Source organism: Periplaneta americana, chromosome 13 (assembly GCF_040183065.1).
Source record: "Periplaneta americana isolate PAMFEO1 chromosome 13, P.americana_PAMFEO1_priV1, whole genome shotgun sequence".
NCBI classification, from domain to species: Eukaryota; Metazoa; Arthropoda; class Insecta; order Blattodea; family Blattidae; genus Periplaneta; species Periplaneta americana.
The window spans coordinates 90,182,832-90,205,224 of NC_091129.1; the positions used below are offsets into that span (position 1 = coordinate 90,182,832).

Consider the following 22,393-nt stretch of genomic DNA (forward strand, 5'->3'; position numbering starts at 1 on the left):
TCTTTAATACTTAATAGTCCTGTAAGTACCAATTCAGAGTTACAAAAACGTTTACTAATGCTAATGATTCCGTTTAGTGTCCTTTAACTTATAGGTCTAATTTTGGTTGTGTAAGAAGTTAACGCTTCTTGAGTAAGCAGTAAATAAGCTTATGAAAATAAGGTGTGAAGCTTGGATTCCTTGAATTTGAAGGTTACGTAGGTAACAAATTGACATTTCAGCGTAAGTGATGTGTCATTATTACTATCGTACACATTTGAAGTGCTTTATTAAAGGGGTGCAGATTGTATTCAAGTACATAATATCTTATATTTGTCTCAAAATGGTAACCATTTCTTAAATCAATTTGGCACTATGTCAGAAAATATAATCCCTGTATTTGCATATTATACAATTACATTACATTAAAATATTACACATATTCCAGAAAATCTAGTGTTACATGACTTCTGCGGGCATGACTTGACTGTCCAGTGCTGCTATAATATTCCGAGCTGTCATCACACTCATTTGACTGCGAGCCCAAGTAGTGGCACTTCCAATATGTGGCAAAGAAACTGCAACAAAAAGTGACAGACGAGTTAATCCCTTGGATTGCGTGAAACATGTTTATTCTTGGTATTGTATGTCATTTTTAGGTTAGGTAAGGATGTATTTAAGGATTAAATAAATAGTACTGGTACTGCAAGCAGGATAAGTACACCTTATCCAATAATTAGATAATGGAACGAGACTGGAGAGGCATATTAAATAGAGAATTGAGCGACATAGACCACGTTGAAATCCACGAGACACGAAGTTCATCTTACACTTCTGTTTCTATGATACCACGAGTAATTAATGTCGAAGTAGACCTTTCATGCCAAAACATTACAATTTTTCTCTCTTGTAGGTCGGACATAGATGTTTTAAGTTAAAAACATGTCTCAAATGATAGATATTGTCTCACTTTCTCATTTTTACATATTAAGACGCAATTAAAATAACCTCCATGTTAAGTACAATTTTGCTATCGTCACATTCTTACAAACCCCTTGTTTTGCAAAGTCACATTAGAACTTTTCTGCTCTAAATATAGCTCTGATCCACCTCCTCACTGGTTGACCTTTCCTTTTGAATCATCCTATACACAGAGTGAAAGTGATATAATTGTGCAGACTGAAGGAGCAATGGAATACACTAAAATAAATAAAAATACCTATTATGAATTTCGCAATTAAGTGCATGGCTAACTAGAAAATTAGGCTGAAAGTGTGCGTAGTTTGGCAACAGTGCATTGCTGGTTCATGTATGAATACACACATGTACTCAATCTGAATAGCAGCACTCCTTCCCTTAGTCACTGCAGTAGCATTGCCAGATTTCCTAATATCAGAAAATAACAATAAGTGTTAATGATTTTATGTAGAAACTACAAAGGGATAAATAATTCATTATCAGTTTATCTAATGATAAGAGTAAAAATCAGAATTGTACGGATAGTATTTATCAAGTAAAACAGTGTTAACATTTAAGGGAAAAGCATTCATTTGAGACTAGAATTTTTTTATATTATTTCCACTCTGTATGGAGTGATACAGACCATGCGGAAAACCACGAGACATTTCTTCTTCTATGTTTCTAATGGTTAGGCTTGCTTCACTTTTTCAAAGAAATCCATGTGCATCTCTGTAAGGTGCAAGCTGTAAAATGTTAATTATGTCGTTTCTGAGACCCTTTTCTGTGGTTTAAGAGGGATTTTTAAAAATTATTAACAGTACATTATGACATCTTAGAATTTCACGGTGATTCGAAATGTACCACTTTAAAATTGTCCAGTGTTGTCACCTGCTCTTCATATTTAGCTGACTTGAAACTCCTCCCACTCCTACAGAGAGACTTTTCTAATGCTATGTATTTCATGTGCATGGTGAACTAATTTGTAGATACTAAATATTTATTATTAAAATCACCCATAATTTAGGGGAAATGGCTTTTTTTTATGGTGGGCGCAATAATGGTATTAGATATGACACCCAACCCTTCAATTAATAATTAATATCAGGTGTCGTCGAAAGTCTTTTTTGGGGAGAGGGAGTACAATCACGAAAATTTCCCCTTTATGCTTTAGAGAATGAGAAAAATAACAAGAAATGCACTCACATTTATTCACCTTCAAGTAATAAGTACAACAAATAATGACCGAGAGAAGTGATTCAGATGGTAATGTTTGAGACTCGCATTCAGGAGGTTCTGGGTTCAAACTCCATGCCCAGCCAATCTGACTGAGGTTTTTCATGCTTTCCTTTAGTTACAAAAGCTAATGTCGAATTGTAAATTTACATACTATGATTCATCACCAATATCATCAAGAAAACTTTATGATGAATTAGAATATCAAGAATGTTCAATTAAACTGTTGTTTCTTTGTGAATCAAAAACAAAATCTAACTTAGTTACATGAACACAAGCCATCAATAACACACGACAATAGAAATAGAAACTCAACATAGTCAACAGTCTACTGATATATCCAAAGATCCTATACACGTGATATGACCATGGTGTGTATACAGTATATATATATATATATATATATATATATATATATATATAAAGAAGAATGTACTTACCACAGTTTTTCAGCTTAAGAAGAGGGTGAGTTGGAGGAATCGGTTCTGGAGTCATGACATCTATCCCAGCTGCAAGTATTTTTCCCTTTTCGAGGGCTCTTTGAAGGGCAAGCTGGTCAACAACAGCTGTACAGAAAAATATTGCAAATATAAATACAAAATAGAAGAAGTTTATTGTATTTTAAAATCTGTTAATATTAGGAAGGTGTACTGAAGAGTGATGAGTATCCAAGGAAAAGTGCAGCTGTATTCTGTAGAGGTACTCATAGGGCATGACTATTTGTCAAAAACGCTTGAACAAAATTGGAATTTTTTCTTGACCACTTTGCCCATTGCACAGTTTTCAGGAAGAAATGGATCAGAATCATTTTCTGTGATGAGAAATATTGGAGCGCAAGAGAGCTAATGGCTTTATTGCCAAGAACTCAGCATTAGTTAACAACATACTAACAATGTGATCATTATAAAATACCGGTGTATTGTACAAAATTTTCGTGTGCAATGTGTCCAGCACAGGACTGCATTAATTTTCAAATGCCGTAATAAAAGCTATTTCTGTGAAAATGATTCCGTTTTCCTATTTACCTGTCGTAAAATCAGTTCAGATACCTTTCGATCAGACTTGATATAACAATCAGTCGTCTTTATTGGTGTAATTGCCATGTAATAGATTTGCAGTACTGTAAGAAACTGCTAAGAGGACAGTGGTTTTGCAGCTTATATAAATCTAATTGTATCAATGTGAAATAGTAATATATAAGACATATTTAAAAGTAACTTATACACTCATACAAAGTGTAAACGATATAAACTGCCAAAATTATATAGGCAGTACTTATCGGTCTACTGAATGAAATATCTACTGAAATTTAATTATTTCTTATAATTTTATTTTTAATTTGTAAAATACCATATTTTTAAGATTGATAGTATAATAGTTTCATTATTTATGTACATTTCAACTGAACATAAATTTAATGTTATTGCCAATGACCTTGCACCCAATACCCAACATATACCAATACACAACACAGTAACAAATGACTGCTTCAGCATATATACCGGGCAAAGTAGCCTAAATAATGACTGTCTATTCTCTTTTCCAAAAAAGTTAGACTCGCAAACACATTTTTTTTTTCTGGGAATACCATGAGTTACAGAAAAATAATATTTGACTTTTTCTTCAGTTATTTATGGTCTACCACCAGTATTGTTTTAGCAGCTTATATTGTTTACACCCTGAAACTTTTGACACCTAATGATATTAATTATTAATTAAAGGGTTGGGTATCATATCCAATTTTTTTTATTGGGTTATTTTACGACGCTGTATCAACATCTCGGTTATTTAGCATCTGAGTGAAATGAAGGTGATAATGCCGGTGTCATGAGTCCGGGGTCCAGCACCGAAAGTTACCCAGCATTTGCTTGTATTGGGTTGAGGGAAAACCCCGGAAAAAACCTCAACTAGGTAACTTGCCCCGACCGGGATTCGAACCCGGGCCACCTGGTTTCGCGGCCAAACGCGCTGACCGTTACTCCACAGGTGTGGACATCATACTCAATCCATAACAGCAGAAGGAGAATATTAGATTAAAGAGGAAGAAAGAATAAGAGGAAATTACACTGAAAAGAAGACCTTGTGGGCTTTGTGTGGGTAGTCCAAGTTTTCCAAAAATTTAAACGACACAATTTGAAATATAATAAACTTACCGCCTCTACTTGTATTAATAAATATTGCAGTAGGCTTCATCTTATCGAATAGTGCATCACTAAACAGTCCCGTCGTTTCTGGCATGAGGGCGCAAGTCACTATGATGAAGTCGCTCACTTCCACCAGATTCTCTAAGGAGGAAAGTGTTGCACCGAGCCCTTTCGCTTCACGCTTTTCACTTCTTGATGTATATAGTATCCTTTCGACACCAAATCCTTGCAGTCTCTGTGCAACTGCTTGGCCGATGCGACCAAATCCTACAATTCCAACAGTCGATCGTTTCAGTTCTACTCCACACATCCACGTTGGAGCCCAGGCACTCCATTTGCCTCTGTGAACATAAACAAGTTACAAATATTTTACTAATTACAGTAAGTCATTTATTTCTACTGATATGAAAGCTTTAACTTTAAATATTTAACCATTAATATTTTTTTAAAAAGCTTTAAGTTAAATTTAAGTTTGGGAAACAATTGTGAAAATTGGAGATTTGTAACTAGGCACTTTCTTCAGTAAATGAAGTTTCAGAAAAAAAAAAGTTTTAGGGGATACATAGAATCCCTGTAATTACGTTAAAACGTTAATGTTCTCTGTTGGGTGTTTTCTCTCTCTCTCTCTCTGTCTCTCTCTCTTGTATGGAGGAGGGATCCGAAGGCTTGCACTGCAGCCTGAGGCTATTGTGCTTACCACTCCTACTGGTATTCTGTGAATGATTGGGTAGCCGAACGGCCGCACTCTTGTACAAGTACAGCACGCCACATCATCAACTTAACCCAGATTTTACCTGGAGTCCCCTATCAGAAACAGGGTTCTCTTATGTCCCATAAATCTACGACACTTGCCTCTTAGCTTTATTCTCTCCCATAAAAAAAGTTGTTTTAACGTCCTTCAAATCCCTTACTTTTGACCAGCTTTGAACTCTCTACTTCTGACCCAGTGCCCAGCAGATAATCAGTTAATTACAAAACCACCGAGGACAACATGTTTTAGGTGTTCTATTGCAACAGACTAGTGAAGTGCTTCATATGGAATGTGGCACCGTATGGGGGAGAAATATGGACATTATGGTGAAGTGAAAAGAAACGACTAGAAGCTTTTGAAATGTGAATATGAAAAAAAAAATGGAGCCTGTGAAATAGACAGACAATCAGAAATGAAACTGTGCTAGAAAGAGTGGGTGAAGAAAGAATAATGCTGAAACTGATCAGAAGAGAAAAAGAAATTGGCTGGGCCACTGATTAAGAAGAAACTGCCTACTGAAGAATGCACTATAAAGAATGGTGAATGGATAAAAAGTTCGAGGCAGAAGAAGATATCAGATAATAGACAACATTAAGATACTGTACTTGGATCATATGCAGAGACTAAGAGGAAGGCGGAAAATAGGAAAGATTGGAGATACTGGGTTTGCAGTGAAAGACCCGCCCTTGGGCAGAACACTGTGAATGAATGAACTACTGCAATTCATGATTTGTATGTTGTACCAAATGCCAACTACGATCCATGAAATTATTGACTCTTATGAATACATCTATATCAACAAGGACACATACTTACTCTACAATCTGGTCATGCGCTTCGAACATTCTTCTTGCTGTAGCCAGGATGAGTCCAATTGTAAGCTCTGCCACGGCATCTGTCAAAACCTCTGGAGTAAAACCAATCCTGATTCCACGAGACTTTGTTTCTTTTACATCAATATGGTCATAACCAACTGACATTGTTGCTATCACCCTCAAATCCTTGCCTATAACAAATACGAATTGTAGTTAGTAATACGAATATAATGTGTGTTTTGTATCAATAAAATATAAATTCAAGATGATATTCATAAAGGAAGAGCAATAACAGCAATGCTAAAAGTATCTTGTAGGACAAATATTACCAGAGAAAATAGTGCAAATACACAATATATAAATTCAATAGTGAGAAGCACTGTTACATGGAAATTAAATCAAAATTTTAAATCAATACTATTGTCAATGGAAATACAAGTAGAGTTTTTAAGGTGATCAATGAAACATTCTAAATTACAAAAGTTTATAAATACAGTATTATAAGAGATAAAATGAATGTTAAGAAATATTATGCTGGATTATGTGAGTTATAAGCAAGTGAACTATTACAGATGCGTGAGAAGAAAGTAACAGGAAAGATTAGATACCCAGAAAGGTAAGAAGGATATTGGAATCGTCTCCACTTAGAAGAAAAAATAAAGTTAGACCTCGAAACTCGAGTATGCAAGAGATCAGAATAGGGATGAGAGAAAGGGGACTGAATCGATAGGGGCAAATGGAGATGCAAGATAAAACTTTATACACCAAAATATGTGTATACATTGTAATTCTGTATATAAATAAATTAATATCATCATCATCATCATCACCACCACCACAATAATACTTCATGCCTTAGGTATTTTATAGTCCGTAGCAATTTACATAAATTATTATTATTATTATTATTATTATTATTATTATTATTATTATTATGTTGAGTCTGCCATTGATTCAATCAGGATTTCAAAGAGTTTCATGCAAACTATTGTGCAAGAAGGAAAAGGTCAATAGTCAACAGCAGGTCAACTCCAGACGGGAAATCCAGAGAGCACAAAGAAAATTGTAATTGATGAATTTACTGAATGTATAGTGACAAGAAAAATTCAAGAATTCTATGCAAAAAAATAATATTCCCAAAAGAGGAAAGCTTAATGAAGTTTTATACGGAATTGAAATTCCAAAGTGCAGTGGAGATTTTCTGAATAAACTCATCACAAAGTATTCATAGATATTGAGCATCTCGAAGGAAAACTTCTGATCCAGAAACCAGAAATTGTAACTTGGCTTGCAAGATACCTGAAAATATTCCATCAGTACTTAGAACAATTGGGAAACCTGAACGAAAGATACATTTATAATATAGCAAAGTTACAGAAAATCTTTCGAAAAATAGTTTAATTAATTGCAAGTTTTATGTGAAGAATTTTTAGCGAACAACTATACCTCACAAAAGAGCTGTGATCTCGTCAAAAAGTAGAATTATAGTGAAATGCCGCTATTACGAACGCCGTAATTACGAATTTTTCAGAATAACTAAATAATTTTTTAGTCTCAGCCATTTTTCTATTAATTTACATGTTAAAATGTTCAGTTTAAAGAATGCATAAGTAACGAACTATTCAGTTTAACGTAATGACAATTCATCCCGCTACAAAAAGCATATAAATGACATTTCTAAAAGGTCAGATATGTTGATCACTACACAAAATGCTGTGTAGACAAGAATTTGTTACAAACTAATAACTGTGACAAAACTGCCAATATGATGAACATTTTCTGATAGCCAAAGAAGTACTAATGTATTTTAACTGCTAAATTTAATGGTTATGTGTCCTTCAAGGTCTTAGAAGCTATTCAGTATATGCACATGAGATAACACAGACAAAAAAAGAAACTTGGCTATGCAACAAAGTTTCTTTTCTTATCTTGTAAAATGCAACAGTGTAACTCTAAGTAGTCTTATGCAGATACGGTAGAAGCTGAGAAATTTCAATGTTTTGGCAAACAGATGTAATTTGACGAATATAAATTTTCATAATTGTACGTAAATTTCGCCTTTGCCAATACTTTTTCTTGATTTATACAAATTTTTAATTACAAGGTCTGATTAGCCCAATCATTCATCTGCTAGGTATACCATCATACTTACTTTTATATAGGCCCTAACTTTTATTAGTAATAAGAAACAAACAATACGTTTTCTTTTAACTGGAAATAATGGGTGGTGCTCTTAAACTTCCCTGATTTCAATTGTCTCTCAAACAAAATGGAAAAATGCGAGGCCATTTTTGTCACCTTCATTAGGAAATACAACTCAAACAATTTCATAAAAATAATGAGTAGCAGGTTACTACACGAGTCCCCTCGGTAGTACAAACAATATCCAAATGATAATTTCGATCCAGGTTTTCTGTGGCATATCTGGTGTGATAGTTCTACTGCTTCCACAATGTGATCATGTAAGTTGAGGTCAGCCAACTTGATGTTAAAAAAAAAGTGAAAATGTGTCTTTTTTTTTTTTTTTTTTTGTGAAGTGAAAAATAGTTGAAAATAAGCATTTTCGGAATTTTTTTTCGCTTTCTTTTTGAAAAGAGGGCCTAAAATTGATGTTTTTCGAAAAAGAAAATTACGAAAATCTTGGATATGTCATTCTAAACAATTACTTTTTTTTTAATCTGTTATTTTATAACATATAAATGTAAACATCAAACGATACACCAATGAGTTGACCTCACCTGCAGTATCCAGAACTTCCTTATCAATCTTATCAGTCAGCATACAAAACAAAGCATTCTTTCCCTTTATTTGTCTCAGTAATACATCCCTAGGAATGGGACGTTCTTCAGTCCAGGCAGTGACATCATATCTGTAACAATGTAGGCAGTGCATAACATCATGGCTGTTTAATCTTCAAGACTCCTTTTTTTAATTTACAGGCCGAACAATTCTATAAACCATAATTACAAAATATCAATTTGTAGTGCTTTAATAGATTCCAAAGCCGTCATTCAAGCAACAAGAAATAAGTTAGTAGTTATAAACACTAAACAAAAGAACTTACATTTCGAATGGAATCTATATAGAATATACGTCATAAAAGAAATAAAGTTGCAGATTAAATGGCAAAACACACATACAAAACATAAAGAAAATAAAAAATACAACAAAGTCAAAGATAAAAGGGAATAGGTTACCATCCTAAAGGTATCAAAAATCATCCCTCAAGTAGGCCTATCCCACAAAATTGCAATTATTCTGGTTAACTGCAGAACTTGACTATCTGGAAAAACACCTATACAAAATAGGAATCTACACCAGCTCACATCTGCCCTATCTGACAAAGAAGAGCCCAAACTTATGAAGCTGTAACTGTTACATCCGTAATAGAGAGATACCGGAGAGCAAAGGCATCAATTGCTTCACTGTCAAACACCGAACATTAGGAAACAACATATTGCCGTTCATACCTATTTTCTTGAACTAGGCTAGCATTCAAGGAGATGCATGAATGAAATTATTTAACTTATTACTGTGCATCGAAATAATAAAATAAACTTTATTTTCTGTATTGCACACAAAAGGAAATATGTATGTATGTATTGATTTAACAATGAGCCATTCTCCTTCATGCTTCCCAATATTTCGACGTGATGTCTTGAGCTATTTGAAGGGCTGTGCAGCTTGCCAGATGATCCATATCCATTTCCTGCTCCTACAGACAATTTGGTGAAGTCAGTATACCGATTCCGTGGAGATGTTTACTTAAACAATCATGGCCAGTGAGTAGCCTGAACATAGTAACAGCAGATTTACGAGGGAGTTCCGGGATTAGATGATTGTTTTCCAACAGATTTTCCCATTTGGTATTTTCACTTTCTGCTAATATTTTTAATATTGTACTTGTGTTTGATCTTGCTTCTGATGATTCGTTTGACAGATTCGTAGGACAGATTTATAGACTTGTATTCTATTCAATTTTGGAGCCTTTTTTCGTCAATATATCAGCCCTCTCATTCCCATTTATGCCACAATAGTTATGTCTACTTGTATATATTGTCATTATTTCTAATATAATTTTTTTGTTTACGAAAATCTGCTCCAAAGTAGTATGAAAATTATGTACATAGGCCTAATTATGGAGTTTGACTACTGCGCGGTTTTTTAAATAAGGGCTCTTGATTATAAGGTAGTTTTATAAGGTGAAATCAGTATTTCGCTTTTTGTCGGAAATGATGGGAACATGTTTTTCTCTTGTGTTTTTTGATTAGCAATTTATTATCATTTAATTATATGGTTGAATTTGGTGGGCGTTGTGATGATTGGTGGCTCGGTTTCTGTGGGGGTTGTTGTGATTGATTGCTGGGTGGGGGAGTTCAATTGGTCAATCGATTGCAGTATTGAAGGATCTGGGTTTTGTGTGGATGACTTCGATCGAAGTGAATCGTGTCTTGTGCACGGGATGTAGAATGAGTGAGGTAGAGTTTATTAGATTGAGGGAAGAAGAATTACGTGAGTTCTTAATTAATCATGGTGTGTTATCTGATAGTTGTGGGTGTGGCATTTGTGGAGATATTTTGAAAGCAGATTGGAAGAGAAAGTGTTTTAAGTGTCAAAGAAGAATTAGTGATTTCAATGGGGGGTTGTTGTGATTGGTTGCTGGGTGGTAGAGTTAGTTTGATTGATCGATCGATCGATCAATTGCAGTAATTATTCGAGGCTCTGTCTTTTGTTTTTTTTTTTATTTAGATCTTGGATCTGAGGTAGTGGCAACGTGGTTATACATCTTGCATATACGAAGGTTAGGTTTGGTTAGTTTAGGTTTTTATTAACCAAGACCTACCAAGAAATACGTGAGTTCTTAATTAATCATGGTGTGTTATCTGATAGTTGTGCGTGTGGGAATGGTGTGGATATTTTGAAAGCAGATTGGGAGACCCTGTATTCACCACTTCACGTCTAATTGGTAAGTTGCAGAGCTTATTATATTCGCTGATAATTATGGATCTTGGACTTTTTTTTTCAGACTTTTATTTTCGCCTTATTTTACCGTCGTAAAATGATAGAAATACTTTCAATGGATTTTGGACTATTTTTTCAAACTTTCATTTTCGCCTTATTTTACTGTCGTAAAAACGATAGAAATACTTTCAATTGTCTTAAATCACCTATAATAACGTGTTCTTAGGTTAGGTTAGTTTAGGTTGTAGTTCATTTCCGACAAATGAAAATATTTCGATCGTTTTTACGACGGTAAAATACAGCGAAAATGGAAGTTTGGAAAAAATTGTCCAAAAGTAGTCTAACTCCATAATTACCGAAAATTAAGTCATCGATGCTTTATAATGAGATTCTAAGCACATCCCTTTCTTGTCAAATGGTCAGCAGCCTACTGAAAGGAAAATAGTAAAATTAATTGCTTCTATGGACATTCGCCTATGCATAATGTTGGAACATAGAACAAGTGACCACCAATCCTTTAAGGGTGAAATAATGGTACATAAAAAATTAAGAAAATTCACTTAAAAATATATTGTGACTCTCTATTTAGACGGAGTTCAAAGAGCTAATTCATTTATATTCCCATGACTATTTTCAGGCTCTTGAGCCAATATGAACTAAAAATTTTGAAAACTTTGTCACAAGGAGCCTTTTTAGTGACATTAATATAAAATATAGATAATTCGGTAAAAACATTGGTAAAAAATTACATGTGTCCCCTTAAAATCAACCCTGCCGGACAGGGCAGGCAGCCCATTCCGTGAAGTTTTATGGTGATTCTTCTGTAGTAGGGGCGATAAAAGTTAACACAAGAAATCACAGCCGAGAGTATTAATTCTGTACAATTTCTCTGGAGAAATAATTTTTCTTCGTGATACAATTATTTAATTTCATTTGTTACTTTTTTCCTACCTTCGTAAAAAAACAGAATATTTCGAAACGAATTGTTACATTTACAATAAATCACCATTCTGGGTTATTGTTTTCAAATAAAAGACCCCTAAAAATTTATTAATATTCCTCTGATTAATTTGCTCGTAAATATGAGTATGAATAAAATCCGTCCAAGAGTTCAGGATAAATCCCTTACAGAGCATGCACAAAACTATTTTTCAGTACCGGGATTATTGAGACATTGAAAATATTTCTGTGAAAATCTCTAAATAGGCTAAATTATTTTTAGCATTATAATACACACATCCTCTTTATAGGACTATAATGATAAATTGAAAGAAAAACTGCCACTAATATTTATAAAATATCTCTTGAATTATCTACAGACAGCAAGTAATTACCAAAAGTAATCTGAGACCATCTCTTATGGGGTCATTTTGTACTTCCCTCTTGGGTTGTACTGGAGTTGGGATAATTCCTTCGACCATGCATAGCTTATGTTCCAGCCAATTTCTCTAGTATTTAAGTTTCATCCTTGTTATATATTAAAACGTATAATTTCTTAAAAATAAGAATTAAGTTCAGAATCACCTACCTTTCTTTCAATAGATTTATACCTCCTTCTGGAACATCTGGTCGGGTGACAAAAATCTTGGCTTTACTCATAACTGAAGAGCTGATATCTGATGAACAGCGCGCCTGCAAGTAAACCGTTTCCGCTGCCTTTATACTTGTTTGTAAATTACATAATTTTGCTATCCTAACCTGTTTAAAAAGTGTCTTAAAAGTATTCATAAAGATATTTTATGTAAATTGTCAATATAAATATGATGCAACTGCAGAACCGCAACAGCTTTAATATTTAATCTACAATGTTTGAGATCATGACCTTAATTACAACAAAAAATTAAAAATGAATGAAATGCACTCTTCTGATAATATCACGTTCATGAACTTCGTGCAGCCGCCATACCAGGCTGACGGGGAGAGGGGATGGGTACTTGTCATATAGGACACCACTGGGATGGCGAGGAATTATCTGCGATAAGGCCTCGGCGACTCGGACAATCTTGCAGACCTCATTAAAATAATAAAAGATAAATACGGGATTGTGAGTGAGAATTGCTTGCTTTGTTAGTCTTGTATACTGCAGTTATTGATTTCACATTCTGCTCGCATTCGCATGCCGTTTACAGAGATAATCACATTTTTTCCACATAATGTTCAGTTATAATATTGCTTATTTATGTGTGGTAGACCCGCACTTTGCCCCAATGATCAGTATCGCCAACTCATATATTTTATAACTGAATCTTGTTATTTCTATTTCTTCTTTATATAGTGAGAGTCACATAAGAACAGTTCCTAAACAGCAAATATTGCCGTCTTGTCAGTGTTTGCCAACTGTTACCAGGTATCACACGATCCTACGTACTGAATGACTTATTTACTTACCGTACTTTATGTTGGAAGATTATTCTAAATAATTCAATAATTTGTAACATATTTTCGTAGGCAAACTATACGGTAAATGGATCAACATAGCAATACGAAATTCATTGGTTTGACTAAACAATTGACTCACGAGACATAACCTAAAAATTTATTTTGTTTGACCACTTGAAATTATTAGTATTAACTCCGAAAACTTACCTGACTATAGTTTTGAATTATAACCACAACGCAAAACATAAAATAACTATTATGTATTAATATGAATACTGATATTAATTGATTATTAATATGTCCAGTAACTGGCTCAGAAATCTAGTACAATTTTCATTTCATGGAACTCCAGTACCGACAAATATTGTCGATATTTGTCTCAGCTGCCAACATACCGGTTACAAAATTACTACCATTTGTAGTATTTGTCAATATCAAAATTCGAAACGAAGTTGGCAAAAGAAAATCCAACCTGCAAACTAGAAAATCACCACAATTCACTAGCATATGTAGTAATGGGGGAAAAATGGATAGGTTTCATCCTTTGTTAGGGTATGAAGTAAGCTGACCCAGACTATACCTACGGGTGCTCTATCTAGTAAAATAGGCATTTAGTCAATTGGCAAAAAGTATATTATTTGTCCTTGCGTAGTTTTCTAATTCCATTTTAACGTTTTTATCAATTTGTGACTTTTTTTTTTGTAACACGAATTTGAGTAAATATTGCTACCCATAAATTCTTACTATTTGCTACGAAGCAGCTGAAAGTAATTGGAATTTTGGCGTGAGAGAGCGATGCTACTTTTGTTGTTTAAGCTAACAAACTGTCATAGGCAGTGATCTCAACTATAGAGCTCAATGGTCATAGGGTGCCATTGTTGGAAGAGATTTCCACTGCAGAATGAGTGAAGTGGAACGCTGAAACGTAAGTAGCCTACTATATTAAAATATCCATTTTCATTAACACTGTAGAGTAGAATCTAGAACAGCGTTGTCAGACACAGCCTAAACGGAGCGGAGCGCTCCACTATAACTCGTTACGTGCTCCGGTGCTTCCACAGACATAAGCAAGTTCACGCTCCGACTGGACGTCTCTAACACCACAACCAGTTTCGGAGCTTACAACTCTGACACTACTGATCTAGAATGTGAAACTGGGGAGGTAACTAGAAATTGAAAACCACTCGGTACCAATGTTACACCTGTTCTATTCTGTAACAAGTTATTATGTGTGTTCGAGTGGTTTTGAGGGAGACTTGAACATTTATATACATTATCTGCATTTAAAAATGTATAGACAGACCTGCCTTATTACTTCATCTCGTTAAGAATAGTGATGTGTTTATTTTGTGAATTCCTGCGTATGATGAAGGTAAGTTACGTATAAACCAGGAATGAAACTGTCGAAGTGTTGCTAAATAAGAAATATAGGCCTAATCACTCGCATTAATTTCTATCCTGTAATGAATGTTTATGAGGACCAATTCTTTAAGTCTATTTTCACTCGTAATGTTGCGCAAGTAGTTTTTAGCACTAGAAACACGCATTGTCGCCAAAATTTGTACGAGTATCAAGGTGTAGATGTTTGGGTACAGTCTTTAATCATACTTGTCAAGGCTTTCCAATATAGATTTCGGAGTGGAACTGCTGGGAATAGATTTATACCGGTAACCACTATTTTCCACACTTCAGATTCTGCTTTGACCACAGATTTCTTTGTTTTGGGGAGCACTGATGAGTGCATACCAAAATTATAATTTAAAAAATGATACAGTGTGTGTCATCCCAAGTCCAGCTCAAAATTATCTTGAGTAATAATCACTATTGAGTAACCTACCGGTTTCACTTCTGTTAAAATATTATTCCTAACACAGCCACCGGCGTAGCTCTGTCGGCTAAGGCGCTTGCCTACCGATTCGGAGTTGCGTTCGGGCGTGTGTTCAATTCCCGCTTTGGCTGATTACCTGGTTGGTTTTTTTCCGAGGTTTTCCCCAACCGCAAGGCAAATGTCAGGTAATCTATGGCGAATCCTCGGCCTCATCTCGCGATCGCCAATCCCATCGACGCTAAATAACCTCGACTGGTTACGTAGGAGGATTAGACATGCCCTTTGCGAGCACCAAGAAATGGATTTACCATTTGAATGGGAATTGGTTCTGTGTCTTGTAGTGATATTTTTGTTAAAGGAAAACAGAATGTTTTATTGATTAGGACAATCATTTTTAATCACTGATTTTAAATTAACGAACTCTTCTTTCTCTATTTGAGAATTGTGCCGTTTGTGAGACGGAACTGTCGAAACCCACTGTGGTACTAGAAGCGCATACACACGTCTCAGGGCGGGCAGGAAATGCAAGTACAATACTATATTCATTGCTGGATAACCAATAAGAATTTGTATTCATTTCACTTGCCACACCCACTACCCTTATTGGACTGAACTTTCAATCCTGTTTTGTCGAACTTAGAAGAGTCTACTATATTTCCAAAATCTCCCATTTGCTTTGTAACTTCTGCGGACATTGATAGGACTGGGTAATTTCTTCGCCGCATGGTCTGGAGTCGAATGTAGAAATGCGACCTTTTGAATTGGGTCGAGTTTGATCAACATACTGTATTTATTAAGGCGAATTTCCACCTGACCGACAAACTTGCGACTGAGTTGTGTTTCCGAAAACAGAAACAAGTTCTTAGTTTTAAAAACAAACCAGAGACTATTGTTTTCACCAAACGGATTGTAAATAATTTTGTTTTGTTTCAACCACTACAGGAACATGACAGTCACTTATGTTGTCCGAAGATGACTTGTTCATCGTGGGTTTTTCGTAATTCAGTCTCTACTGGATTAGGTCGGTTTTGAAGCAGCAACGGAGAAAATGTCTGTCTTCTTGAGGAAGACGATATAGTAGGTATACAGAGGAAAACGCGATCTTGTTTAAACAATTTTTTTGCTAATGTAGGCCTATGCAAAATACAAATTATAGAGACCTATGTCGGTCACCAGACAGACTGTGTTTCAGAAAAATAAAACTGAAACCTTTTCATCTTTTCCGATTCGGGACTTGCAGTTGTTGAGAAAGACAGCCACCTACGACACAGGATCTCCAAAAGTTTCCCTTTTGCAATCTCGTGTTGCTATTTCCGCGAACTTGATACTGGTTTTTAGTTGATTATTTAACGTACGCTGTATCAACTACTGGGTTATTTAGCGTCGTTAGGATTTGTGGTAGCGAGATGGTATTTGCTGAGATGAGACCGAGGATTCGCCATAGATTACCTGACAGTCGCCTTACAGTTGGGAAAACCACGAAACCAGTAATCAGCCCAAGCGAGAATCAAACCCACGCTCGAGCGGAGCTCCTGATCGGCAGGCTCAGTCGACTGAGCTACTCCGGTGGTCTGTGTTTTGTCTTGTCTTGTGTAAACCCGCCTTTACTATTATTTGTGTGTGTGTGTTTTTTTAAGACAGATGTACAAACAATGGCGTATGCAGAATTTCGACAATGGGGTATCATTTTTTAAATTATTTACATTATCGCTATTTTAAAATTATTATTATTATTATTATTATTATTATTATTATTATTATTATTATTATTATTATTACTTGGCTACTTAATGACGCTGATGAACTACTAGTTATTTAGCGTCGATGGAATTGGTGATAGCAGTGCTGCTCATCGGAGTGACTACAACCGCGGAGGAATCGGAGATTACGAATAAAGTTCCCCACCGGTATCTCCGATACTACCGTAGGTGGAACAGGGGTCATACGGAGGGATGCGGGGGTTCGGAGAGAAGCGACAGTTAGCTCAAGGACGACCGGCGCGTACGGACTGACTGTAGTTGTGAGTGGAATAAAATGGCACCAAATCGGATATCCGTCGTATGGAAATTCTTTAATTTAGTTGAAGGTAATAATAAAGTCGCACACTGTAAACTTTGTGGGCGAATTTACTCTAAGGGTGGTGGAATTTCGAATTTGTTAGACCATTTGAAGCGATCGCACAATCGCGAACTTCATGAAATCAATTACGCAAAACATTTGATACGATTTCTTTTTAAATTGTTTTAGTGCTATTGTTCCCAAAGGCTCACAGTCTATGAAAAAGTCTTGAAATTTCTCTAAAACGTAACTTTCGAGGCAATAAAAAACAAATGAAATATTTACAAGACGACTTGAGTTATATTTTACTGTTTAGACAACGTGAGTTATATTTTACTGTTTGGATTAAAATATTTCTGAATGAAACTAAAGAAACATCTGGTAATAATAGCCTATAATTACAATTATCCTTAAGTTGATACCCACTTATATTTTTATTACAGAGCAAGAGTGGCGCGTTTTAGAAGAGGCAGTTCAAATACTGACACCCTTTAACACAATAATCACAATCCTGTCCGGTGAAGAATCTGAATAAATTATGTTGGACAGTAAACGTTATCCCATTGATAGCCCACGTTTCTTTTGTTTCATTCTGAAGCTCCCTTAATATATTTTACGTTAACTAAACCGATTAGAATAATAATTGACAAACCCTGTTTGCGATTAAACGAGAGTTTCTATAGGAGAATTAAAGTATTAGGGTGCTATTCATAGACATTTCGCTAGCCCGCGCTACGAGCTTGCTAAACAGGGTTCATATCGTATCATATAGCTAACACTGTTTTATGAATACGAAAAACGTTAGTTCGCTTATCGTCCACCGAAAGCCAGCGCTAAGAATGTCTATGAATACGGCCCTAAATGTTTACATTAGCTACTGAAAAGCTTTACTTCTGCGTTAGTTTTGCAGTTAGATTGAATGTTATTAATTTGATCAATGACATAAAACTAATACGGCTTTCCACATACACTATGAATTTCAAAACTAGAAAAAAAAAATCTGTCAGCTAACGTAGCACTTTAAGCAACAAAAAAAAAAAAGAGCCGAAGAAAGATAGAGAGATTAACATACAAGAGAGATTAGCTAAACAACAACAAATTAGAACTTATTTTAAAAGATACGCGGACGTCAGCGGACTCGAATCACTAACCTGATCCGATTAAAGGAATGCTCAGCGGAAAGTGTATGTCTGCGCCACAGCACATATACAACCTGCGCGGCATCAGTCGGAGATAACCGGAGGTCTCCGATTGAAAGCGCGCAAACAATCGCTCCGGAGAAAACCTAATCATAAGCAGCACTAGGTGATAGTGAATTGGTATCCGGCGAGATGAGGCCGAGGATTCGCCATAGATTACCTGACATTCTCCTTACAGTTGGTGAAAACCTCGGAAAAAATCCAATCAGGTAATCAGCCCAGCGGACATCGAATCCGCGCCCGAGCGCAACTCCGGAGACTGAGCTAGGCCGGTAGCATTATTATTATTAGTATTAGTATTAGTATTATTATTATTATTATTATTATTATTACTACTACTACTACTACTACTACTACTACTACTACTACTACTACTACTACTACACTTGTTTACCTTATACAGGGACATCATTTTATTTTTACTTCAATTTTTATTGTACCTGAGTTTTTGAATGTACTTCACTCCCACCCCTTCTACTAAGGAAGTTCCAACTCCACACAGAACCAAGACCGCAGATAGTAAGCAGTACTGAGTTACTGAGTATAGTACGTTCCAGAAATATGTTCGCGTTTTCCAGTGACGAAAGAGCTTTCAATATTGAATCATATTTTCGCACAGGTACTGTCCGTTTGCCTACGTCGCATCCCGATTTCCCCCACCCGCTTCTGCTCGCCCCTCTGTAAAAGCTGGGCTGTCTTAGCTCTTTTTTGAAAACATTAATTTCTCTTAGGAATTGGACGTTTACGTAATATTATACAGCTGTTTAATTTTACTTAAATAAAAGGGCCTCGTTAAGTAATTAACTGTCACGTGATTTCCTACCTTTCTACAATCCTGCGGCATAACCACTTGGACGGACAGTAGATAGCATGTCTGAGTAATTTTATATTTTCTGGTCGGGCAGAAGTGAAGATTGAATTTACAGTACGTAGAGTAGGTACAGAATTATTTCAACATGAGTTACTAGTACGAAGGACGAAACTGGCAATTGGAATTAGATGCAATAGTCTATAGTGCGATAATATGCACAAAAGAACTGAAGCCTGTATCGAAATGAACGGCCACCATTTTCAAAATTGTGTTTAAATATTCATATTATGATTATTTTTCAATTTAACTTCTTTCTCTATATTGTACGCTAATGTGCTGTAGACAGTATACACTGCATAATGAATACGTTCGCATGGATAACTCACTTCGTGAGTAAAAACACTTATTCTTAATACAGTACTGTACTTTGATTAAAGAAAAACCTAATGAAAATTATCAAACTCAAAATCGCGATATTTCCTAGTTTACGTAAATGGATGAACTACTTTTCTTCCATCCTATACCTAGTAGAGTGATTTGTGTTTTACGCCAGTATCATCGAACTCCAGTCTTGGAGGGGGGAGCAAGCGGTGTTTCCGGTTCTCTAAAGGTATAGACAGGTTAATATTAAAAATGTTAGTAAAAATAAAATGATGTCCCTGTAGTATGCTTATTGTTAATAATTGTTTTTAAAACAAACACATGTTAATTGAACAATTTGAAGTAAGATACAAAAAATATTCATATCGTCTTTATTTCTCTTTAAAATTACGCGTCGTGTCTTCATTATTTTAGTTTTACGAATTCATGTGTGTGTGTGTGTGTGTGTCTATATATATATATATATATATATATATATATATATACACACACACATGAATATATATATATATATATATATATATATATATATATATATATATATATATTAGCAATTAAAGACTATTCACATTTGAATTATAAAGACGTGTGTGATTGAAAATCTCTGTTTTTCTCCATATAACATAGGAATAAGTCATTTTCCCATAATATTTTTGGAAAAAAGTGATCCAGAAGTTCCAAAAGGGAGGTTTTATACCATCTGTACGCTATTTTGTACAGAAAAGTAAAATGTAAAATAAATACACTGAAAATTAATTACAACAAACAATATGTTCGCGTGAAAACCATTTTTAATATATTACACGAAATGTGTATTAGTTTTGATGAACTCTGTAGTTTATGCATTTTCGAAACAAGAGCATGAAGGAAAGTACGGTGGGTGTATAGACAACGTTTCTTTCTGAATTGTGATTGGCTGAATTGCATGCAACCCCCAACTACCCTCTGTTTACGTAACCATTTCTAGTAATTAAAGAGTTGACTCTGTTTAGTTGAGCAAACTGCTTGGGGGAGATCGGATTGTTCCTACGTTTGTAATGGATGAGGTAATGGATTTACTTTCTGTACCATGGTTCATATATTTAAAAAGTTTGGCAATTAATTTGGAATGATTTCGTCAAAGATAGAATGAAAGTAGACCGTAACTGTAGTAAACAATCTATACCTCTGTACTTGTTTGTTTGTTTGTTTTTTTTTTTTTTAAAGATGGGACATGACAGGAGCGTTGCGATCGGAAAAACAACAATCAGATAGCGTGGTAGGCCTGTTGCTATGGTAACAACGGTTGAGTTGCCAAACGTACAGTTCCCACGTGGCGAGTGCTTAATAGCTCTCTTGGCGACATATTTATTGTGCACACAGTGTTGGCATTGGTACATTTCGTCTTTGATTCTCTGTCGATTTTTGTATTGTTTTCTTACCTTCGCGTCAATTGTCAATGAATGTTTTAACGTCAGCCATCTTAACGACAATTGCGTGGTGGTCCATATTGGCAACATGGCACTGTAATTCCAAGCTCGGCCGCTTAACTGTCATGTTCCAGCTTAAAAAAAAAAAAAAAAAAACAAGGGTGAATGTTACTTATGTCCTGTCCCGCCCACTATAGGAGACATAGGCCAGTTTTACACTAATCCTAAACATTTAGTATAACTTGTTGCTTGTGCAGGCAGTCTTTTACATTAGATTTGCGAAAATTGGTTTATAGCGCAACATTGGCAGTGATAAAAGTGTGAAATATTCGAGTGAAACGAGCGTTGAGCGACTTCCGCCGATTTTGGAATAGACACCGACGTACTTGAACTGCCAACATAGAAAACAAAAAATCACATTCAATCGCTTTCGCCTTCATCTTGACGGGATAATAAAAGCCTAAACTAACCTAACCTAACCTAACCTAACCTAACCTAATTGCGTCGGTGTCTATTCCAAAATCGGCGGAAGTCGCTCAACACTCGTTTAACCAATATTTCGTTCATTGGGCGGTGGATACTCCACATTGACCAAAACGAGTATAAGCCTGTAACTTGAGTGGAATGTGATACAAGACGCTTTTATTTTTCTTAAGTGAAAACCAATTCAATAGTTTTGATTAATATTAATTTTGTTAAATCTCATAGCTGTTTCTCCAGAAAAGCTACACCAAGGAAGGCACAATTTTCTTTTCTTTTACTGACTTCTTTGAGCTGTATATAGTGATAAACACTTGATATGAATATAGTGATTAACATGTGGTTTAGTTTGCAGCAACAAATACTTTGAATATAAAAATCACTTTATCTCCATATTCTAATGCGTGTTAAATCTTTACAATAACGTTACCAAAGCAAGGATTCCCCAAAAAGCATTATGGTATAGTGTGTAATGGGTGGATTAGTAACACTCCTATACATTTGTGAGTAAATATATGCAAGGGATACCAACAAACTAAACTAACTTATCATTGATACGAAAACTCGCCGTTTCTGTGATCAGTATGGAAACACACGGAAATGAGATATGCCGTTCTTCCCTGCCACCTACACCACCTCAACAGAGCAATCCCGACTGCCTGCTCCTCTCTGCCGGATCTCACATTCACAGGAAATTTCTATCCTTATTTCTGTGCCAAATTGTTGTTGGCACTTAATTTTTATTTTGTTTACGGTATATATGACTCCGACTAGAAGCCAAGTACGTAAATATAGTCCCTTATTTTTCAAAGAGAAACCTGCAAGAAAAGAAAAAAAACTGTAGGCCTATGCATTGTAAGATATGCTGGGCTTTGTTACACATTTACACATGAAAAACAATGCTGCTAATTAACAAAACTATGGACTTAACTTCATAAAATTTATATATTATTTTAATGTACCGAAGTACATATGATATTTCCATGCAGATATTCTGCGTCATC

At 35.3% G+C, this 22,393-nt stretch overlaps 1 protein-coding gene and 1 long non-coding RNA gene across 5 annotated transcripts in view; one reads left to right on the forward strand and one right to left on the reverse strand.

Annotated features, from left to right (window-relative positions):
- Positions 1–357: 357 nt before the first annotated feature.
- On the reverse strand, positions 358–21,022 carry LOC138712111 (glyoxylate reductase/hydroxypyruvate reductase). Of its 4 annotated transcripts, none has more exons than XM_069843527.1 (7): positions 20,922–21,022; positions 12,373–12,476; positions 8,621–8,751; positions 5,884–6,073; positions 4,326–4,657; positions 2,613–2,738; positions 358–557 (listed from the first exon to the last, which is right to left on the reverse strand). In XM_069843527.1, exons 1-7 carry the CDS (start codon positions 20,997–20,999, stop codon positions 439–441), a joined length of 1,080 nt encoding a protein of 359 aa, XP_069699628.1. In that variant the 5' UTR covers positions 21,000–21,022; the 3' UTR covers positions 358–438. The 4 variants fall into 4 exon arrangements, with proteins under 4 accessions (XP_069699628.1, XP_069699629.1, XP_069699630.1 ...); XM_069843528.1 differs by lacking the exon at positions 20,922–21,022 and adding an exon at positions 13,431–13,484; XM_069843529.1 differs by lacking the exon at positions 20,922–21,022 and adding an exon at positions 12,667–12,761.
- Positions 13,615–22,393, forward strand: part of LOC138712112 (uncharacterized) — a 104,623-nt gene continuing 95,844 nt past the window's right edge. Inside the window, exon 1 of the long non-coding RNA XR_011335633.1 lies at positions 13,615–14,148. This is a non-coding gene — a long non-coding RNA (uncharacterized lncRNA). The remainder of the gene's footprint in view (positions 14,149–22,393) is intronic.